The following is a 22,125-nucleotide window of genomic DNA, read 5'->3' on the forward strand; positions in this document are numbered from 1 at the left end:
ACCATCCTTGCATTCCAGAAATAAATCTCACTTATTTATGGTGTATAATCCTATTAATATGCTGTGGAATTTGGATTACTAATATTTTGTGGAGAGTTTTTGCATCAAAGTTCATAAGGGATATTGGTCTGCAGTTTTCTTGCCTTGCAATATCTTTGTCAGACTTTGGTATCAGGGCAATATTGGCCTCACAGAGTAAGTTACAAAGTACTCCTTCCTCTTCAATTCCTGGGAAAACTTTGAGATGTATTGGTATTAGTTCCTCTTTAAATGTTTGGTGCAATTCACTGCTGAAGGCAACTCTGGAGCTTTTCTTTGAGTATGTTAGTTAATTACCACAAATTTGTAAAATTTCCAGTTTTTTTGCTATTATTTATTTCCAAGTTCATCCCATGTTGATTGAAGAAGATACATTGTATGACATCTATCTTTTCAAATTCACTGAGACTTAGTTTGTGGCCTAACATATGGTGTATCCTGGAAGATGTCCATGTGTCCTTGAAAAGAATGTGTATTCTGTTGTTGTTGGGTAGATTATTCTGTATACGTTTGTTCAATCTAGTTGGTTTATTGTGCCGCCACATCCTCTATATTCTTACTTAACTTCTGTCTGGTTGTTCTGTCCATTATTGAGAATGAGGTGTTAAAGTCTCCAACTATTATTGTAAAACAGTTCATTTCTCCCTTTAATTTTGTCAATTTTTATTCATATATTTTGATTATCTGTTATTGTCTGTTATCTGTACATACCTATTATTAGGTACATAAAGGGTTATGATTGTTAGACCTTTTTTGCTTTGTCAAAATTTTGTTAATATATAATATCCTTGTCTCTTGCACACCTTTTAAAATTTAGAGTCTATTTTGTCTAACTCCATTCTGCCAATATCTGTCCTCTAATTGGAGAGATTGATTCATTTAGATTTAAAGTAATTACCATTAATCAACTCCTCATTATCCTCCATTACCCACTACACTTCCTAGCATCTTGTAACCACTATTCTATTTTCTAACTTCATGTGATCAAATTTTTTATCTCCCATATATGAGTGAGAACATGTGATATTTGTCTTTCTGTGCCTGGCTTATTTCACTTGCCACAGTATTTTCTAGTTTCATCCATGTTGTTGCAATTGACTTTTAAATTGATCTTGGATTCAGCAACTTTGCTAAAAAAATTTTTATTGTTAACCATAATTTTTGTGTAATTTGTTTTAGTTTTTCAGTGAAATCAGTTACATCAGCAGCAAATAATGCTAATATTGTCTCTTCCTTTTTGGTACTTAATCTGTCATTACTTTTTTGAGTTCATTATTATTCTAGCTATAAACTCTGGTATAGTGTTGAGTAAAAAAGGTGAGAGCAGGCAACTTTATCTTGTTTGTGATTTTCCAGAGAATTTTTATAGTATTTTGCCACTAAGTAAGACATTTGCTGTGGGCTTCTGATAGATAGTCTTTGTATAATAATTAAGTTTTCCTCTGTTTCTAGCACACACACACACACGGGGGGGGGGGCGGTGGGGAGAGAGAAAGAAAGAAAGAGAAAGAGAGAGAGAGGTTAATGAATGGTAGTGGATTTTAAACAAACTCTTTTTCCTGCATCAGTTGAGATGATTGTATAATATACAGCATTCTCCTGTTTGTTGTTAATATGATGAATTTAAACCTAACTTGAGTATGATCGTACTTATACACTACTTAATTTTGTTTGTTAATATTTTGTTTAATATTGTCTTAAGTGTAGTAATAAGTGAGATTGAAATATGATTTTTCTTTTTCTGTTCTTGTCTAGTTTTGACATATATGTTTTCAAGTGAATTGGGAAGTTATCCTTTTTTTCTGTTGTCAGAAAAAAATCTGTTAAGCTTGAAATTGTCTGTTTCCTGAATGCTTGATAAAAGGTCACCTGTTAAAATCTTTTGAGTCTATTTTTTTCTTTGTAAAAATATTTTTGATTACTAATTATATTTCTTTAATGGAAATAAGAGTATTCTTTTATTCCTACTTTAATTTAGTATCATACTGTGTATTGTCATTTTTGGGGTTTATATTTCTCTGTTTCTCTTTTCCTATATCACAAAATCACATATTGAGATGAAAAAACTCGACTTTCCACACAAGAGAAAAAATATATGAAAAGTGCAAACTTTTCTAAAATTAAGATTTAGGTAAATTTTTGTTATGCTTATCCAACAAATGTTAGTTTTCTATTTTGTCATATAACTTCCTTCCTTTAAGGATTAAATTATTTATTTTCTTGTTTTCTATATTATTTTTCCTATTTTTATTGACAGTAACATTCCTTGACAGTGCAATGATAATTGGTGCTCATAACTGGAAAACCAAAGCATTGAAAGTTTTTGAAGCATTTCTTAAATTAAGATAGATTAGTAAATAGAGTGGATTGGGATTAACTGTGCTATTATATCAGTTTATGATAATTATTAAATAAGTTATTAATTAAAAAATTAATAACTATACTTGAAAAGAGATAAATAAAGCTAAAAATTTAAACCTCATTTTTAAAAATGAATTTCTACTTTATTTTCAATATAAAGCTTATTTAAATCTTATATCAAATAAGTCAGCAAGAAATCAGGGCTTCTAAAATATCTGGGGTTAAAGGACTCAAAAATGTTCCCAGTTCCTTTGACTCTACCAATATAAGTTCTAGAAAGACAGGATGGGAACCCAATCTGTCTATGACAGTAATTAAGTTTTTGTCTACTAAACATCCTCAATATGACAGAGATAAAGGCATACAGTCTAGAAATAAATGTGAGAAAATTATGAGAAAGAACCAAATTTTGTCCTTGCCAGGGACACTTTATGTCCTTTATTATATTCATAATTTCATTATTTCCCCAAACTTTTGATTACAATCTGATTTGTTAAAATTTTGTTTGGGGAGGAGGAACAATCAGTTATGGCCTGGGAGACTGATTTGCTGAGGCTCCGGTTCTGTCATGAATATACATTTGTTCTTTCTGTCTGGATTTCTTGTAAGTATACCAGCACAGTAGCATTGTAAGTTATTTGTCACTTTTCTAATTTTCTGAAAATGGCTTGAGTATGCTTTCCCCAAGAGATGTGAAAGAACAATACATGCCTGAATTTAGGGTAGAAGAAACTTTTTGTGGGACAGTCCAGTGCACTAGCTTGAGAATCGAAAGTTAGACTCCAATAAAAATTTTAGTAGTACTTACCTCTGAGACTGAATAAATTAATTTATGCTCAATTATCTCATTTACTTAATTTGTAAAAAGGGAGGTTGGATTTGACAATTCCTGATCCTCTTATAGTTAAAATAATTTCAATAGTTCCAAAGGCAGATCTTCCTAAACTTATGCCATTAGCAAATGTGTACTTAAATTTCTAAAAGTTGTGAAAACTGACAAATATTCAAAGCTAAAATTTGAAGTGATAGGAAAAATATTCTAACTATGAAACTATTTATTGAAGGTTTGAAAACCATTTGGCTGACATGTCTCATTTATTCAGTTACACAATCGAAACAGTTTACTCAAATCTCATAAGTTCTCATGGTTTGCAAGATAAAGAAGAATTTAATTTTATGGATTTGTATTTTACTAGAATAGTACTTTGGAAGCATATAGTTGATAATGATGTATTTGTTTTCATTTTTCTAAATTATAGGGTGGCTTCACTCGTAAATATTCGCTTAGCTCAAAAACTGGAACACTTCTTCCAGAATTCCCCAGCGCTCAACACCTTGTATACCAAGGATGCATTTCTAAGGACAAGGTATCAATTACAGATACTTCTCTATTGATTTCCTGATATGTTGGCTCCATATGTCAATTTGCTGGGAATTTCATGGCACTGCAGGAAGCAATCAGAAATCTTCATAATCAAACATAATTGACTGATTTATAGGAGAGGCAAACTTTTGTTAACATTGATTAACACTTCCAATTAATTATTTACCATCTCCATGATAGTGTGTAATCAGAAGGTGGTAAAATAAACCTTAAAAACTAAACATTATTTTTTATTTAAAGCTCTATTGAGGAAGAAAATACTAGAATGTGTCTGTCACATACACTTTCTTCAATTAAAAGTTTTATGTTTTCAATTATCTCCATTTTATTTCAGTAAATGGTAATCAAGCATTTCTCTAGGACAGAATCTGTCCCTAGCACTGAGGGACATGCTAGATGAATGCAAGGACTATGCTAGATGAGCAGGAACTTTCCTTACTTCTAAAATTGTGTGTTCTCTTATATTTGCATTATTTTTAAAGTTAAGAAAGAATCATTTTCATTGGGATTCAGTTTATAAATAATTCTTAATATGACTTTTCAATGTTTATGTAATAGAGTGTAAACTAAATCTTCTATTTCTATACTTCTAAAGTCATTTGTCAGGGATCTGTTGGCTGTTTAGTAGCAGAGACCATTATTAAATTAGAGCATAATTATTTCTACATTTTTGTTTCAACCAAAGTACACATTTCATTAGCATTTGAAGAAGACATCTCTTATAGTATATTGAGTCAGTTCATATTTCTGAGATACAAAGATAGAGGAATGTGATTAATGTCCAGATGCTTTACTTTAGTGATGGGCTTTTTGTAGAAATGAAGTAAAGATAGCACGTTGATTTAAAAACATGTTTATTGGCATATAAGTAGAGATGCATAGTAACTTACAGGGTTCATTTTTATCACAGCCATACTCTGTTAGTTAAGGATAGGCAAAATATTCTTTAAAAAAAATGAAAACATGTCTTTTGCAGCAACATGGATGCAGCTGGAGGCCATTAACATAAGCAAATTAATGCAGGAGAAGAAAACTAAATACTACATGTTCTCACTTATAAGTGAGAGCTAAGCACTGGGTATTCCTAGTCATAAAATGGCGACAGTAGACACTGGGGACTACTGCTGGGGAAGGGGGAAGAGGGAAATGGGTTGAAAAACTAACTGTTGGATACTAGGCTCAATATCTGGGTAATTGGATCATTCGTATTCCAAACCTCAGCGTCTCTTGGTATACTTATGTAACAAACATGCGTGTGTACCCTGTAAGTCTAAAATAAAAGTCGGAAAAAAAAGTAAAGTAAAATATACCCTTAAAAAAAGAATAGGCAAAGTATTGAAGATAATTCTCAAATGCCAAATCCAAGGAAGTCTCTCAAACTATGTTCACTTCTGACTGTTCTCTCCCATTACATTGCTCAAGTTTATCACATACTTTTAACCTTATAGATGTAATGTGTGATATGATGACTTCATGTTTGAAAATCCCCCAGTGAAGGTTAACATGTGGCAGTTTGTGAGGATTCCTGTGGAAATCAGGGGGATCTCAGTCTTCTGAGGGAGGGTTTTATTGAGTTACTTTTGTGGAGAGGATTGCTTCCAGGCAGACTTATCGTGAAGATGTTTATGGTGTAAATATACCTGGTGAGAAAGAGAGGGGGACCAAAAAGGCAAGCAACAAAGAAGAAAGGAGAGGTGAGAAAGAGGCTCCAATAGTTTACCGGGAATTTCATGTTTCTCTGCTGGCCTCTAAGGAAGTTCATACCTGCCAATTTGAAAGACTAGTCTGTAGATCATTTCTCAGGTATCAAGGTGCTTTTATAACCCTTGGTTTCTACGTTCATTCCCAGTGGACTCCATCATAAAAGCCAGGGACTGACACTCTTTTTTGAGGACAATTTAGCTCTGTCACCTTCTTTGCCATTAGCCAGGCTCCTCAGGTAACTTATCAGTTCCTAGAAAGTGTGGTGGGGCTAAAATCAAGCACTTAAGGCACCTGCTTCTTTTTCTTTTTCCTTTTGAGACAATGTCTTGCTCTGTTGCCCAGGCTGGAGTGCAGTGGCGCGATCTCGGCTCACGGCAACCTTTGCTTCCCGGGTTCAGGGATTCTCCTGCCCCAGCTTCTGTAGGTGGGATTACAAGTGCCTGCCACCATGCCTGGCTAACTTTTGTGTTTTTAGTAGAGACGGGATTTCCCTATGTTGGCCAGGCTCCTCTCGAACTCCTGACCTCAAGTAATCCACCTGCCTCAGCCTCCCAAAGTATTGAGATTACAGGCGTGAGCCACCGCGCCAAGCCAGCACCTGCTTCTTTAAGGCCGAAAGAATGGAGACTGCCCAGTGAAAAGCTGACCCCAGTGAGGGTACTGACTGAAGCCGGGGGCCTGCTGCTCATAGTGTCTCTCGAGGCAGTTGTCTCCCCCACCATGTGCTCACTGTCTTTAGTGGAGCTAAGCCTTGCCTCTGCTCCTGCTCACTCTAATACAATGTCTATTCTCAGAAAATTGACTAAGATTATGTTTACAAAGGATGCAAAGTACACTGGAATTAAAATTTATTGCCCTAAGACTATGTAAGTATTAAATAAACAAATTAAGTATTATACTAACAGTAAGTTTTAAAAATTTTGATGATTTGTATATAAAGCAATAAATTTTATAACAAATAGAAATACTTGTGAAGATAAAGGCTTACTTGTACTTTAATAGGTTTCAGGGCTCAAATGATTAATTTTAAAAGAATTTATTGATACAGAATAGATGTACATATTTTGGGGGCACATGTGATAATTTAATATGCTCATATAATTTATATGGATAAATCAGTGTACTTTGGGTTATTGATCACCTTAAATATTTATCTTCTCTTTGTGCTAGAAACATTTGTTCTCTTCTAGCTACTTTGAATATACAACAGATTATTATAAGCTATAATCACCCTACAGATCTGTCAAACACCAGATCTTATTTCTTCTATCAAACTGTGTATTTGTACCCATTAATCAACTTCTCATTATTTTCCTCTCCCCATCCTCTTTCCGACCTCTGGTAACCACCAGTCTACTCTCTACCTTCATGAGATCCACTTGTTTAGGTCCCACATATGAGTGAGAGCATGTGACATTTGTCTTTCTCTGCTTGGCTTATTTTACTTAACATAATGCCCTCCAGTTCTATCCATGTTGCTGCAAATGACAGGGTTTTATTTTTTTATGGATGAATTATATTCCCTTGTGTATATACCACATTTTCTTTATCCATTCATCCATTGATGAGCACTTAGGTTGATTCCATATGTTGGCTATTGTGAATAGTGCTGCCATAAACATGGGAGAGCGGATATCTCTCTTTGATATATTCATTTCCTTTTTTTGGATATATACAGAAAGGGTTAATTTTTGACAACAGTTATGATTTCCCTTCCATCTTTCATGTCTTACTCATCCTCATTTTAAACATATGACTTGGAATAATCTGAAAATATAATAGCATTGCCTGAAATATAGAGCAAGTCTCACTTGCATTGATGGTGACATATCCTGCTAGAGGTATTCTATAATCAGCACAGCTCCTTCAAATGGATCAATAATGTTCATGTCATGGTTATACTGCTCTGAGCTAAACCACAGAGATATGTGTATTGGGTTGTGGGAATAAAGGGAAATGCAAAGGGTTAGGATAGGACACCTCCATCACCACCACTACTCTAGATGCTATTGGAATCAAAATAGCTGACATCCATCAGTTTCTTAATATGTACTATGGATTATTCCAAACACTTTATATTTGTTAATTCATTTAGTCTTCCTAGCAACCCTATTTTATAGCTACGGTTATTATCATGTCAATTTTAGATATGAGGAAATTAAAGCACATAAATATCAAGTAGTGTGCCTAATGTTACGTAACTAGTAATAACTAGTAAGTGGCAAATTAGAGCTGAGATTGAAATCCAGGTAATCTGAAGGCAAAGCTCACACATTCAACCTCTAAACATTGCTTTTTTTCACATAGAGTTCATAACTGGCAACAGGTAGGGAAATTTCTAACATGTAAAATAAAAGTTTTAGTTTGAATGTTATTAAGTTGCCAGAATATTATCTAGTTTTAGCCTATTGCAAATTTTAGAATATATTTAAAACTTTTTAAACGATGCCATGCAAATATCCATGGTAACTTGAAAATAGAGACTTTTCATAATAGACATTCAATGTTTGAAACTTTTTTTTGAAAATGCGTCATTTGGTATTATTACTAATTCCAGATAATGTTTAGTAAGGTCTTACTGGGTGCCAGGCACTGTTCCATATGTATCACATCTTATTTTATTTGATTTTCTTAATACCATGTAAGTAATATGTTATTATTACCTACTTAAAAAGCTTGGGGGCTCAGAGACAAAACCACTTTTGCAGTCATACCTGGTAAGTAGTGCAGTGAAGGTGGGCACCCAAGTTGAGCTGACTCCAGAGCCAAAATTTGAAACCGTTATGCCATACTGCTGCAAGCATCCACTTCATAAAACTGTGTGAAGATTTGATGTATTTTACTACTTTATGTTTATTTACCCAAATCTTTGTTACTAGTTTTACTACTTTATGTTTGTTTACTACTTTATGTTTATTTACCCAAAAATTAATTTTAAAAAATTTAAATTTAAATTAAAAATTAAATTTTAAAATTTAATATTTTAGTAGGCATAAAACTAGGATGTTACTTTGGTCCATAGTACTCTGAAAAATTACCTTTTTCATACTATACTGTAGTTGTCCATTTGTTTGCTTTTCTCCCTTCACAAGGCACTAAGATCCTTGAAATAAGAATTTTGCCTTAATTTTTGAGTCCTCAACATTGAGCATACTGCTTGGTACATAATAGAATCTTTTAAAAAATGTGTGTTGAACAAATTAACAAGTAAAGGCAGTGTTAAAAGGATGCTTTGGTTAAGCTTTTTCTTCCTTGAAATAGGTTGATACGCTCATAATGATGTACAAAACTCACTGCCAGTGTATCCTGGACAATGCAATTAATGGAAACTTTGAAGAGGTAAGAATGACAAAGAATGCTTTATTGACCCTATTATATATACTTTCATGTTCTGTTCTTAATGAGTTCATGTTAAAGAAAAAAGTCTTAACATACTTTTTACTCTGCAACTAGATCCAGCATTTTTTATTACACTTTTGGCAAGGAATGCCTGACCATCTTCTTCCCTTACTTGAAAATCCTGTTATCATTGACATTTTCTGTGTTTGTGACTCAATTCTTTATAAGGTAAGCACTCTGATATGTCTTAAACATGAGCCATTTATTTCTTTACATAGCATTCTATCTAAATTCTTGCAATATATTTTCAGTAAATGTATTATTTATGGCTGGAGATACACTATCATTTTTTTTTCTGATGAGAAAGCAAGCAATTTAATAGTGCACATTTAATAGTGTATGTGTTTTAATTGAAGTTTACATTAAGTAAAACAAACTCAATTTGTTTTTACAGCTAATAATGAATCTATATGTGGCACACTTACTAATATGTGAAAAATTAGTTGAATTTTATTAACTCTCTAGGTGTTTTCAGATTAAAATAACACAATGGATTTTTTTTCACAATGCCAGTGTTTTGGCAGAAAGCAGAATTAGGCACCCTCATGAGATTAATAACTTGAAAATCTCAAAAACCTCTAACTTTAATGCACTGATGTCTAATTCTCTTCTCAAACCAAATCAGAGTTCCTAAGTGTCTACAGAAGGATCTCGAAGACATCCTAAATAAGGACAAACTGATTGTCCTTCTAGCCAAACATTTAATGGGAGATGGAAAGAAGCTAATTCCTGACAGTCTCTTCCCTGGTGGCTACAGGCTCTAAGCTGACGGAGAAAACTATATTGCATTGTGGGTACTTTAAAGTGAGTTTGCCTACATTTGCCTGCTAACTTATCATAAGGAAAAACAAAAGCTTTCCTTTTAAAAAATAATCTGAGTTGGCAAGAAAACCCAAGCTGGACGCTGTTAATGTTTAGGAAATAAAATCCTTCTAAGTTAGTTGCCACTATCAGATTCTCAGCTTTGCAGAAAAGTAAAACAAAAGCTATTTATAGATAAGCTATTTATAGATAAGTCCAGAAGCCCCTATGCAGACCAAGAACTAATGAGACAGCTTGCATAAGACAGCTCATATTTTTGTCCTCTATCCAGTACTTACTCATCATAGGAGAAAGGAGGAATAAAGTACAATATATTTTCTGCCTTTAGTTCAAGTTAAAGTTGAAAAAATTTCAAAGAAGAGTAAAGATTGTCTTTTTTTTTTTTCTGGATTGAATATGAATGCCATTCTTTAGAGAAAAACAGTTTAATTTGCATTAATTGTTTGTAATACTTAACACTTGAAAAGGCTCCCAAAAGGAGAGAGGAGGCAGCTCCATGAGTGAGTGTAAGAAAAGACCTGGGGCTCGTCCACACGCATTTCCATCAGAGCAAAGCTTTTTGGACTGTCATTCAGTTTGTCCAGGAAATACTTTTAAAACATATTTTTCCCTTTAAATGATCTATTTTTTTAGTCTGGTATAAAAATCCTGACTTTAAATATCTTTAAATGAACCCAGTTTCTCCCCCTCATGATGGACCCAGGCAGGCACAGTGAGCTCTGTAAGTAGAACGATGTAAGATGAGTTTCTAAAAAATCTTCCTCCCACCTCTAGAAAGTGGTCAGCTTTTCATCATAAAACAGTATATGATTACCACGGACCAATCCATTGGTAATTAACATACTGAGCATATACGTATACAGTGCTATCTCTTGTTTTTATTGTCATACATGCTCACACACAACTCATACATACATTCATGTTAGAGATAAAATTATAACTTTCAGAAAGGAGTTAACATGTTATTCTCTAGGAAGCTAGGAATAAAAAGTAGTTGGCCAATAATATGTCTTTCTATAGAAATACTACGTGAAGATTTGTATTAACCTCTTTTGCTATGATTAAGGTTCTTACAGATGTACTAATTCCTGCAACAATGCAAGAAATGCCTGAAAGGTATGTTCAGTTAATAAAACATGAGCATTCCTAGTATAGGATTTAACTTTATACATTATATTAGAAGAAAACATTAGGTAGTAATTTATTCATTTATCAAGAAGACTATTTTCTACTTGTGTCCCTTTGTATTTGCTGGAAGCGATGTGTCTTATAGTTGGGCCTCAATAAACAAAATGGGTGAAACAATCCTTCAATCCCTTTAATTTGAGAGTGGCTAAAGTGAAAAATAGATTTAAGCACTGTTGACCTTCGAGAAATTTTTCAATGGAAACTAGCTGAAGTATGATAAAAAAGATAATTAATGGAAAATAACCACAAGAATAAAAACTATAGGATAAATTATTATATTTTATTATTAACTTTTGTCTTAATTACAAAAGCAGAAAGTGGCATGATGAAATCACTGCCTTCTTTTAACAAAGGAATAAAATCTCAAATAGTTTATTGAAACAATACCAGAAGATTTTTCAAAAAACTTTTCAATATAAGAACAATAGAATTCTGAAAAAAACCCCAACTTTTTCTCTGAAAACAAAATCTAATGAAATGATAAAATTTATTTTAGTACTTTGGGGGTACAAATTCATATAGGACTGGACATAGTTGGTGCTCCAAAAATAGATGTTGCTTGATAAAACAAATTTTACTTTTTATTTACCTTTTCCTCTAGATTATTTCATCTATATGATAGTTGGTATTAGCCTGACCAATAATGTCTTTTAATTATCAATTGTAGTCTTTAAATATCTATTCTGTACTCTGAATTGGGTACTTGAAGTGGAGTTTGAAGAGCTTGAGTGTTTTGACCAAGATGATAACAAAACATCTCATGTACCCCATAAATATATACACCTACTATGCATCCACAAACATTTAAAAAATATATCATAGAAAAGATGATAAATGGCAGACCTAGGCTGTCTGACTTCAAAAGTACTGCTCATGAAATCATAGAATAATAATATACCTCAATTAAAATATAACTGTTTAATGCATTTTTTAACAATGAAGCATTTAACACATAGCCTTCTTTGTAGCTTATTAGCAGACATAAGAAATTTTGCTAAAAATTGGGAACAGTGGGTTGTTTCATCCTTGGAAAACTTGCCAGAAGCCCTAACTGATAAGAAAATACCTATTGTGCGAAGATTTGTTTCTTCTCTGAAACGACAAACATCTTTCTTACATCTTGCTCAGGTATGTTGATTGCTAAGCTGAGAGCATTTGAATTACCATATAAAAAATGAATCTTCTGGCCGGGCGCGGTGGCTCAAGCCTGTAATCCCAGCACTTTGGGAGGCCGAGACGGGCGGATCACGAGGTCAGGAGATCGAGACCATCGTGGCTAACACGGTGAAACCCCGTCTCTACTAAAAAACACAGAAAAAACTAGCCAGGCGAGGTGGCGGGCGCCTGTAGTCCCAGCTACTCGGGAGGCTGAGGCAGGAGAATGGCGTAAACCCGGGAGGCGGAGCTTGCAGTGAGCTGAGATCCAGCCACTGCACTCCAGCCTGGGCGACAGAGTGAGACTGCGTCTCAAAAAAAAAAAAAAAAAAAAAAAGAATCTTCTGATAAGGACAGATTGAGGAACTTTCACAGATTGAAGGGAGCTAAGTAGACAACAACTAAATGCAACATGAGACCCAAAAATGAATGCTATGATAAAAAAAGCACATTAGTGGGAAAGCTGGTGAAATTTGAATTACGTCTGTAGTTAATAGTATTGTACCATTGTTAATTTCCTGATTTGGGTAATATACAATAGTTACAGAAGGTGATAAGAAGCTGGATGGAGAGTATATGGAAATACTCTGCACTACCTTTGCAACCTTTCTGTGATTTGAAATTTAAAAAACTTGAATGCAATTTAACATTTATTTGCCATGTGAATCTAATTGCTACAAACAAGGTTGTGAGAAATTAGCCTATGTGATACTTAATATTGTGAAACCACAAACTTAACACATTTTAAACTGCCGACTAATCGTAGCTCTTTTAAGTAGGGAGAACAAAATTCATTCATAAATTAAGAATTACACATTATATAGTGTTAAAATTGACTTCTCTTTCCCCAAAATGATTATTTGCTTTATGAAGATTTCTTGCCTTCTAAATTTTAAAAGACAAGCTTGAGATAATTTCAGATAGGAAATGTAACATTTAAAAATTCTTATTTTATGATCATGGACAAAGAAAATCCATTTATATTTTCTAAGTTAAAAATAATTTTCAAACTTTTAACAGAGATGATCATGAGTCTCAGCTGCTGTTTTTATCTTTAAAACAAGAAAAAAGTTATTTATGATACTTTTATCTCAAGGAACTATTTTTCTGATAGCTAAAAATTTCTTCTAGATACATTAGAAATGATAATAGTGTAGTGTCTTCTTTACTTTCTCTATGCAGATTGCCAGACCAGCTCTCTTTGACCAGCATGTCGTTAATTCTATGGTATCTGATATTGAAAGGGTTGATTTGAACAGCATTGCCTCTCAAGCCCTTCTTACCATTTCAGGCAGCACAGACACTGAATCTGGTATCTACACTGAACGTAAGTCCGTTCTCTTTGTTTAGAACAAGGTTTCCCAAGCTCAGGAAATTGACATCTTGAGCTGGGTAACTCTGTTGGAGGAGCCTGTCCAGTGTGTTGTAGGATGTTTAGCAGCATCCCTGACCTCTACCCATTAGATGACAGTAGCAGCCTCCCCCAAGCTGAGACAACCAAACATGTTTCCCCACATCGTCAAAGGTGTTCTGGGCTGAAAAATCACATCTGATTTTTTAAAAAAAACCTGGTTTATAAAAATATTTTTAATTTAAAAAATTATCTTCTAATAAAAAATAGTTATAATTACTGTGAAAATACAGAAAATATTGAGGAAAATAAAAGTCATCTATAGTCTCATTACCTAGAAATAAATGAAATGGAAATAATCTGAAAATAATCAAAATGGTTTTGAGTTTTGTAAGTTTTCTTTCAGTTTTACATTACATGTGTACAAATTTGCATGTGTTTTATAGTCTTGTCATCCTGTGTTGTATGATACATATCAAAATGGTATCTCAGCACAATACTGCTTTTCAAAGCAGACTCTCTACTCAGGTTTAGACCATCTGACAGAGACTACCAAGCCAATATGTGTGGCTAGACAACTAGTCTTGAATTCCAAGGGATAACAGCCACTATTTTTTCCTCCCACTGTCTTTGAAAAGACAAAGCCTGCAGCCTCCCATACACTGGTGCACAAACTATGGACTGCTCTCTGGGGCCCAATGTCAACTACAATTTTTATTTCCTAACGTAAAATAGTATTACCTTTTGAGATTCAGTAAACCTTAAACCCTTTAATAGAAGGATAGTCTTAAACTGTCCTTTTAAATATTACATGATAAAACGTTATTTGGGTAAATGGCTCAGTTCTGCAGTGAAGAACTGAACTTTTACTAAAGATAAAGGATATTTTGGAAAGCAGGAAATCACCAAGCTTAGATTCATTCATAAGCTTTTAACTAATCTGTTCCATTTAATGAAAACATTAGACTCAAAATGAATATTTAACTACATAACCAACTTAATCTTCCCTAGTATATGCATACACATATATATAATATTGAAATCTATATTTCAATATATACCAAGATATATACACTTATTAAAATTTTGGGCACACTTCTAGAGGCTGAGGTGGGAAGATTGTTTGATCCCAAGAGTTCAAGACCAGCCTGGGCAACATAGCAAGAACTTTCTCTACATTTTTTTTTTTTTTTTAATTTAGCCAGGCTTGTTGGTGCATGCTTGGAGTCCAAGCTGCTTGGGAGGCTGAGGCAGGAGGATCACTTGAGCCCAGGAGTCTGAGGCTGCAGTAAGCCATGATCATGTCATTGCACTCCAGCCTGGGCAACAAAGCAAGATCCTCTCTCTCTCTCTCTCTCTCTCTCTCTCTCTCTCACACACACACACACACACACACACACACACACACCATTGAAGAGTACAGTACTAAGGATTTTTTTGTTACTGTTTTCAATATATGATATTAATTCTTTTCACCATTTATCTGTCTTTCCCTTTCATGCTATCAAAGTATTGATGATTCCTAGTTTTAGGTTTTCTCTTGGATTCCAAGTAGAGTGCAATATTCTGTTTTCTTTTCTTTCTTTTTTTTTTTTTTTTTTCCTGGGTAGATGACTCTATCACTGTGTTCCAAGAACTGAAGGATCTCCTTAAGAAGAATGCCACCGTGGAGGCTTTTATTGAATGGTTGGATACTGTGGTAGAGCAGAGAGTTATTAAGGTACTTTTTAATGACAGATTCAGAAAATAAGTTTCTTGTTAAGAGTAAATGCTAAACTGGCTATAATTTTTTGATTGGGGGGAGAGGGGTGGAAGGCGGTGTGTGTGAAGGCTTTGAAAAGCTTTTGATGCTCTACGAATAAGGCAGGCCAAATATTGAGATTAGGAGTATGTCAAGATTTGAGAGCACTGGGCATGGATTTCAGTATATCTCTCCTTTCTCGCCCAAAGACTACAAGATGCTCTGCCTTCCCTATCAGTCAATAACATTACAGCTGATAACATCAGTAGAGAAAGATAAACCTAGAAACTGGAATGATCTGGCCCGTTTCTAAAAAGCAAGATTTCATAAATGCTGATGGAAAACATGGTTCTAAGCATTTGCATTTCTGAATTCCAAAAGCTCAGTATTTTGTGTTTTCTCTGTGGTTTCTTAATTTTCTTCAGTTAACCTAGTCATCCATCATGAAACAAGCAATAAGAACAAATATATCCATCACTAGTTGGTGTTAGCTATTCCATATCAAGGAAAGTAGTTATAGTTCGGAGACTTTTTTCCTTCTGGAAGGAAAATAGCTTACCATTCAGTACCAAAGAAGCCAATCATTCACAAAAATATATAGCCCTTCCTTCACACCTCACTTTCTGTTCTTTTTAAAGCTCTGTCAAAGAAAAATTAAAAATAAGAATATTTTGAAAATTATTTCATTTTGCTGTCTAATTCTGTTAGGAAACAGAGCCATATTGAATACAGACTTATTACCCTTAGAACATCAGCAAAGACAGGCTAACATTAAATTCCCAGGACAGATAGTTTTATTTGATGAAATAAATGCCATGCCATCTGTCCATTTGTTAGACAGTATATTTACCTCTTGATCTAACATAGGATTAATGTAGTACTGAGAGGACAGATTTTATAGTTTCATTTTGTTCCTTTACTTTTAGACCAGCAAACAAAATGGAAGGTCATTAAAGAAGAGAGCTCAAGACTTTCTGTTAAAGTGGAGTTTTTTTGGTGCTCGAGTAATGCATAATCTCACCTTGAACAATGCATCCAGTTTTGGTAACATATGTGCATTATAAAACTGTTCTTACATGAATTATATCATTTGTTCCCCAGTCACATCTCCTGTCAATTTTTAAACATGTTACATTGTCACTTCTTAAACTGTATCTAAATATGGAGCTATGAGAAAATGGTAGTTATGAACCTGGGTTTTGGAGTCAGACCATAAGCAGGATTAAATCCTAACAATGATCCTCTCTGGCTGTGGGCCAATCTGCTCACTGAAGAAGGGGAAGACTATTCTCTGCAAAGGGTTATGTAGGTACTTTGGTGAGATGATGTATATAAAAACAAATTGCCTAGCACTCAGGAAATGCTTAATGCATAGCAGCTATTATCATTACATTCCATCAGTGCTTGGATAAATTTTCTTTGTTAAACGATAATTAAGACATTATTTTACAAAATTATTATTCATTGCAATATGGCAAATTTCTGCATCTTTTCTGAGCACCCATATAGCTGCACTCCAGGAATCAATAAACAGCTTAGAAGACACACTCTCATGTCTCTGACCCATCTTTCCTGTTCTATATGACTTGGGAGACACAGAGGGTTAAGTTAGCTTTTTATAAAATTGAATACCTTCTTTTCCCTTAAAATTCCTGAGACTCCTGTTTTATAGTTATAATGTTAAACTCATGGGTAGGAACTCTGCATTTGGTAGCTGCATTTCAGGAAATCTTCACATTATGAAAGAGGTTACAATTAACTAAATTGTTTGTATTTAATGTTCTGTAGAATTAAATAAAATCAGTGAATTTGTATTGAAGAATAAACAAAATGCATTGTCTATTATTTGAAATAGACTTCCCATATTTAAAGTTTTATAAAATATACAGCATTGAAGTCTGGTCTTACTACGAAAAATACTTTTGTTGGAAAATCTATTGAATAGTTAAAAGAAGTTTTAGTTTTCCAGAACATATTTCACTTGAAATTTACTCTTTTAGTTTTTGCCAAATCTAAGAATATTTTGTTTCAGGCTAGAAAGATAACTCTTTACTTGCCTTTTTTCAGACCATGTTCGCCATTGTCTAATTATTTAGTACAAAGTAAACAGAAATAGAGCAGAGTAGAGTCATTCTCCCCAAGTTAAAGCTTATCACACTCCAATGTGTGCCCTCTTAAAGCATAAAGCATGTCTCACTTTCATCCGTATTTTCCTTTGATGTAATTAGTGGCCAAAGAGCTGGCAGGACAGTACACACAGAGAGCAGGGCAGGCAATACACAGAAAGATCAGAGATCCAAGTTAAGCATGTTGGTCTTAGCAGGTCATTTAAAGTCCAACAAGTATTTGTTTATTTCAGTTGCTCCTTGTAAAGTGTTGCGAGATGGTCACAAAGATAACTGACTTCTCTTTCCCTTTCCTTCTCTTTCTCTCCCCTTTTCACATTTCACACTGTCCTCTCTTCATTCTCCATCCATAAACAAGGTTCTTTTCATTTGATTCGAATGCTTCTTGATGAATACATTCTCCTGGCCATGGAGACCCAGTTTAATAATGACAAAGAGCAGGAGTTACAGAATTTATTGGACAAGTATATGAAGAATTCAGGTAACTTAAAATAACTGTTTTGTTTTGCATATTTCTTTGTTTAAATCTGAAGTTCAAGAATTTGTAAGTGCAAATATTAAGTGGGTTTATCATAATCTCAGAGTTTTTCTCCAAACTAATTCTCACCATATAGTCACACTATTGGAGCACTATTTTTCTTTCATTCATTGATATGTACAGTAGTCAAAAGTACTTTACTGGAAACTCTGAAGTATACAAAATTGGTGATCTTAATTTCTGGGAATTAAGGTGAAGTTGGAGAAGTGACTATAATACAAAAAATAACTGTAATTCAAGACACATATGGTATACTACATAGGTAAGTGGTGTAAAAATAGGTTCTATAGGAGTTTAGAGAAGGAAGGAAACACATCTGTTTGGGATGGGGCAACTTGCATTTTGAAGACTTCACTCCAAAGTGGATTATTTAGTGCTCCTCATCTACATCCACATCCACAAATATGCAGCTAAAAAAACCCTAGCATCACTGCCAAGAGCAAAGGTCTGCCAGCCTCACTTCCCATGGGAAACATTGCTTAGTAGTTTCCAGATTCAATATTCAACAATGAAACATTTTCATTTTCTTTTACTTGGGTGTATCTACTAGGAATATGAGAAAAAATCTCAAATTTCCCATTTTAAAAACTCTTTACAGATGCGAGTAAAGCTGCTTTCACTGCTTCTCCGAGTTCATGCTTTCTGGCCAACCGTAATAAAGGGAGCATGGTTTCCAGCGACTCTGTGAAGAATGAAAGCCATGTGGAGACAACCTATCTCCCTCTGCCATCCAGTCAATCTGGAGGCCTAGGCCCTGCTCTGCACCCGTTCCCTGCTGGGAATACAGACAACATGCCGCTCACAGGTACGCTAAAGAGAACTGCTTAGGTTCCAGCGCATCTCAGAGAAGCCTGTTCCTTCGTTTTTCTTAAAACTCGTAACCTCTACTCCAGGAATTCCAACAATAAAAAAGGATGATCTTAACTGAGTTTTAATAAAGATTTATAATATTTTTGTGATTTTCAGCAATGGTAATAATACTGTTATTAACACAGGTTTCATGTTTTAACACACTTCATAAATTATATTAGAAGTATGAATAATTAATTTAGTGGAAGAAATAATTAGATGAGGTATACATAAAATTCTTAAGATGCTTTGAAGATAAAAAAATGGGTTGCTTATTTTTGGATTTTGAGAAGACTTTATTTCTCCTTCCCTAAAAAGTAGATTCGGCCTCGGTGCAGTGGCTCATGCCTGTAATCCCAGCATTTTGGGAGAACGAGGCGAACGGATCACCTGAGGTCAGGAGTTCGAGACCAGCCTGCCCAAAATGGCGAAACCCCATCTCTACTAAACATACAAAAAATTAGCCGGGCGTGGTGGCAGGCGCATGTAATCTCTCTTGAACCCGGGAGTAGGAGCTTGCAGTGAGCTGAGATCAGGCCACTGCACTCCAGCCTGGGCGACAAGAGTGAAACTCCGTATCAAAGAAAAAAAAAACTGGATTCTGCTATTTTAGGTTAATTGTTACAATAATTCTCCCTTTTGATCTAAGGTTCTTTTTGTGTCAAAATGAATATTTGGTGGCTTGATCTAGCTACTCGGCAGTATTTTAAATCTGCTTATTGCCTTGTGTCTTTTTTGAAATCTTTTTTATACATTACTTCTTTTGATATACAGAATTTTAAACCTAGAAAAGCCTTATAATTCAGGGGTCCAGTTCTACCAGTGGAACATCGGAGGCCCAGAGAGTTGGTCGCATTCATAAATCACATTACTTATCAGAAGTGTTTGCATGACATTTTGAATTGACTGCTTTGAAGCCATGGCCATTTTGACATTAGAGACTTTTTCTTTTTACCCTAAAAGTCAAACAGTTTAATAATCAGCTTATTTTTTAATTATGGGGAAATATGAGCAGCAGACACCCATGCCCTCCCCATGCTACCTGTGGAGAGACCACGAAGCCCATCCCAGACTTTCCTCTATAGTCACCAAATCCGTCTCCGCTGTTGTGACACATACATGTGTTGTGATTATATTTTTTAAATTCTGGATTTTTGGTGCTTTTCAGTTTAGTTATTTTTGGAGGGAAGGAATGAAGCAAGTTGGAAAACAATACATTAATAAATCTTTTGAATATTTTTTAAAGATGTGAGCTCATCTACTTTAATATGACACTAAAGGAATGTTCTGGTAATTTTTTGCAGGTCAAATGGAGCTTTCACAGAATGCTGGTCATATGATGACACCACCCATTTCTCCAGCCATGGCAAGCCGAGGAAGTGTCATTAACCAAGGACCAATGGCAGGGAGACCCCCAAGTGTGGGCCCAATACTGTCAGCTCCATCACACTGCTCCACATACCCAGAGCCCATTTATCCTACTCTCCCTCAAGCCAACCATGACTTTTACAGCACCAGCTCTAACTACCAGACTGTGTTTAGGGCACAGCCCCACCCCACATCAGGACTCTATCCTCATCACACCGAGCATGGTCGATGCATGGCTTGGACTGAACAGCAGCTTTCAAGAGACTTCTTCAGTGGTAGCTGTGCGGGGTCTCCATATAACTCCCGGCCACCATCCAGCTATGGCCCATCCCTGCAAGCCCAGGATTCACACAATATGCAGTTTTTAAACACAGGAAGCTTCAATTTCTTGAGCAACACAGGAGCTGCCAGCTGCCAAGGAGCAACACTGCCTCCTAATTCACCAAATGGTATTGATATGTAAAAGAATTTTTCTTGGTTTTTGAGATGGCAATGAGGCAGAATCAGACATTGCGTTCCACCTCTGCTGACCAGCATGTCCTTTCACTTAAGGCTTCCAAAGATCATGGAACTTAGACATTTGGAGCTGATTTCTGTCACATACACATATATTTCCTAATTTTTATGGCTTTCCTAAAGTTGCCCTTCTTCCTTCTTTTTTTTTTTTTTTGAGACAGGGTCTTGCGCTGTAGCCCAGGCTGGAGTGCATTGGCAGGATCATGATTCACTGCAGCCTCAAACCCCTGAGCTCAAGCAATCCTCCTATCTCAGCTTCCCAAGTAGCTGGGATTACAGGCATGCATCACCATCCCTGTCTAAATTTTAAATTTTTTCTGAAGTTGAAGTCTTGCTATGTTTGCCCAGGCTGATCTCAAACTACCAACTTTAAGCAGTCCTCTCTCCTTGGCTTCCCAAAATGCTGAGGTGCCTCCCAAAGGTGTGAGCCACCACCCCTGGCCTGAAGTTGTCCTCCTAAATACCACACATGTTACAAAAAAAAAAAGAAAAAAAAAAGATAGGTAATATCATATGTTTGAGATCTACCTTAACAGCCCCAAGGAGGAAGGTTCTGTCTTTTGAAAACATTTTTAGTGGATAATATTTCTTCCAGATAACTAAAAGCAGATTTTAAAGATTGGGTCCAAAACGGGCCAATAAAAATTGGAAGTTAAGGGAACTGGAGAGACCTGTGACCTTGAGTCACCAAAATAGGCTTTGTGTGTAGACATCTTTGGTGTCTTTCTCCTAAGTGTAGGCCAGTCTTTGTCTCCCCTAAATATGCATCTATACATGAAAGTAGTATTTTTGTGACAGGTGATAGTGCTTTTTTCTTTCTTAGTAGGTAGCTCTTGTTAATTTAGATAAGGGAAATCTGACAGAGGTGTAATCTGGTCTTAAAGTTAATACAATTATTATGTATTATGTATTATGCTATAATTATTATATTAAATTATGTATGATGCTACAATTCTTACATATTAAAAACAAAAAAACAGCACAGTAAACCTTATCTATATACAAGCGCAAATCCAGTTCTGTAGCATATATAGATAGATACACATGTAATACTTGCAGTTTGATATCTTTAGCACATCACCTAATTACTTTGTCACTTTTTTGCTTTCTGAAAGTTCTTTGTAGTAAGTTAACAGCAAATTCTCAACATTTTCTGTTACAGGATACTATGGAAGCAACATGAACTACCCAGAGTCTCATAGGCTCGGATCAATGGTGAATCAGCACGTTTCTGTCATCAGCAGTGTTCGCTCACTGCCCCCCTACAGTGACATCCACGATCCACTTAACATTTTAGATGACAGTGGTAGAAAACAGACCAGCTCGTTTTACACAGACACATCATCTCCAGCTGCATGTCGAACTCCAGTCCTAGGTAAATTATTTTAGTAGTTCTTGGAAACATTTTAAGAAGTCGTTGACCTCAGGTATGCAGCATTACTTGAGGGAGATATGCTGAGGTGAATTGAGCAAGCATGTTCCCACGGTTGATTTATTATTATTACTTTGGATCTAAAGTTATATTTTTTGTATCTGACTACACAGTAACAGGTTTTCATTTCTTATTGTGTATATCTCTATTAT

The 22,125-nt window shown here is 35.0% G+C and overlaps 1 protein-coding gene across 1 annotated transcript in view; it reads left to right on the forward strand.

Annotated features, from left to right (window-relative positions):
- The window catches only part of LOC105465482 (regulatory factor X6), a 56,078-nt gene that overhangs the window by 30,838 nt on the left and 3,115 nt on the right, over window positions 1–22,125 (forward strand). Inside the window, exons 7-18 of the mRNA XM_011713930.2 lie at window positions 3,660–3,767; window positions 8,750–8,827; window positions 8,942–9,055; window positions 10,776–10,825; window positions 11,866–12,025; window positions 13,235–13,379; window positions 15,014–15,123; window positions 16,071–16,188; window positions 17,629–17,751; window positions 18,407–18,613; window positions 19,962–20,474; window positions 21,704–21,916. Of these exons, the coding sequence (XP_011712232.2) occupies window positions 3,660–3,767; window positions 8,750–8,827; window positions 8,942–9,055; window positions 10,776–10,825; window positions 11,866–12,025; window positions 13,235–13,379; window positions 15,014–15,123; window positions 16,071–16,188; window positions 17,629–17,751; window positions 18,407–18,613; window positions 19,962–20,474; window positions 21,704–21,916 (1,939 nt within the window). The remainder of the gene's footprint in view (window positions 1–3,659; window positions 3,768–8,749; window positions 8,828–8,941; window positions 9,056–10,775; window positions 10,826–11,865; window positions 12,026–13,234; window positions 13,380–15,013; window positions 15,124–16,070; window positions 16,189–17,628; window positions 17,752–18,406; window positions 18,614–19,961; window positions 20,475–21,703; window positions 21,917–22,125) is intronic.

This window comes from Macaca nemestrina, chromosome 5 (assembly GCF_043159975.1).
Source record: "Macaca nemestrina isolate mMacNem1 chromosome 5, mMacNem.hap1, whole genome shotgun sequence".
Classification (NCBI taxonomy): domain Eukaryota; kingdom Metazoa; phylum Chordata; class Mammalia; order Primates; family Cercopithecidae; genus Macaca; species Macaca nemestrina.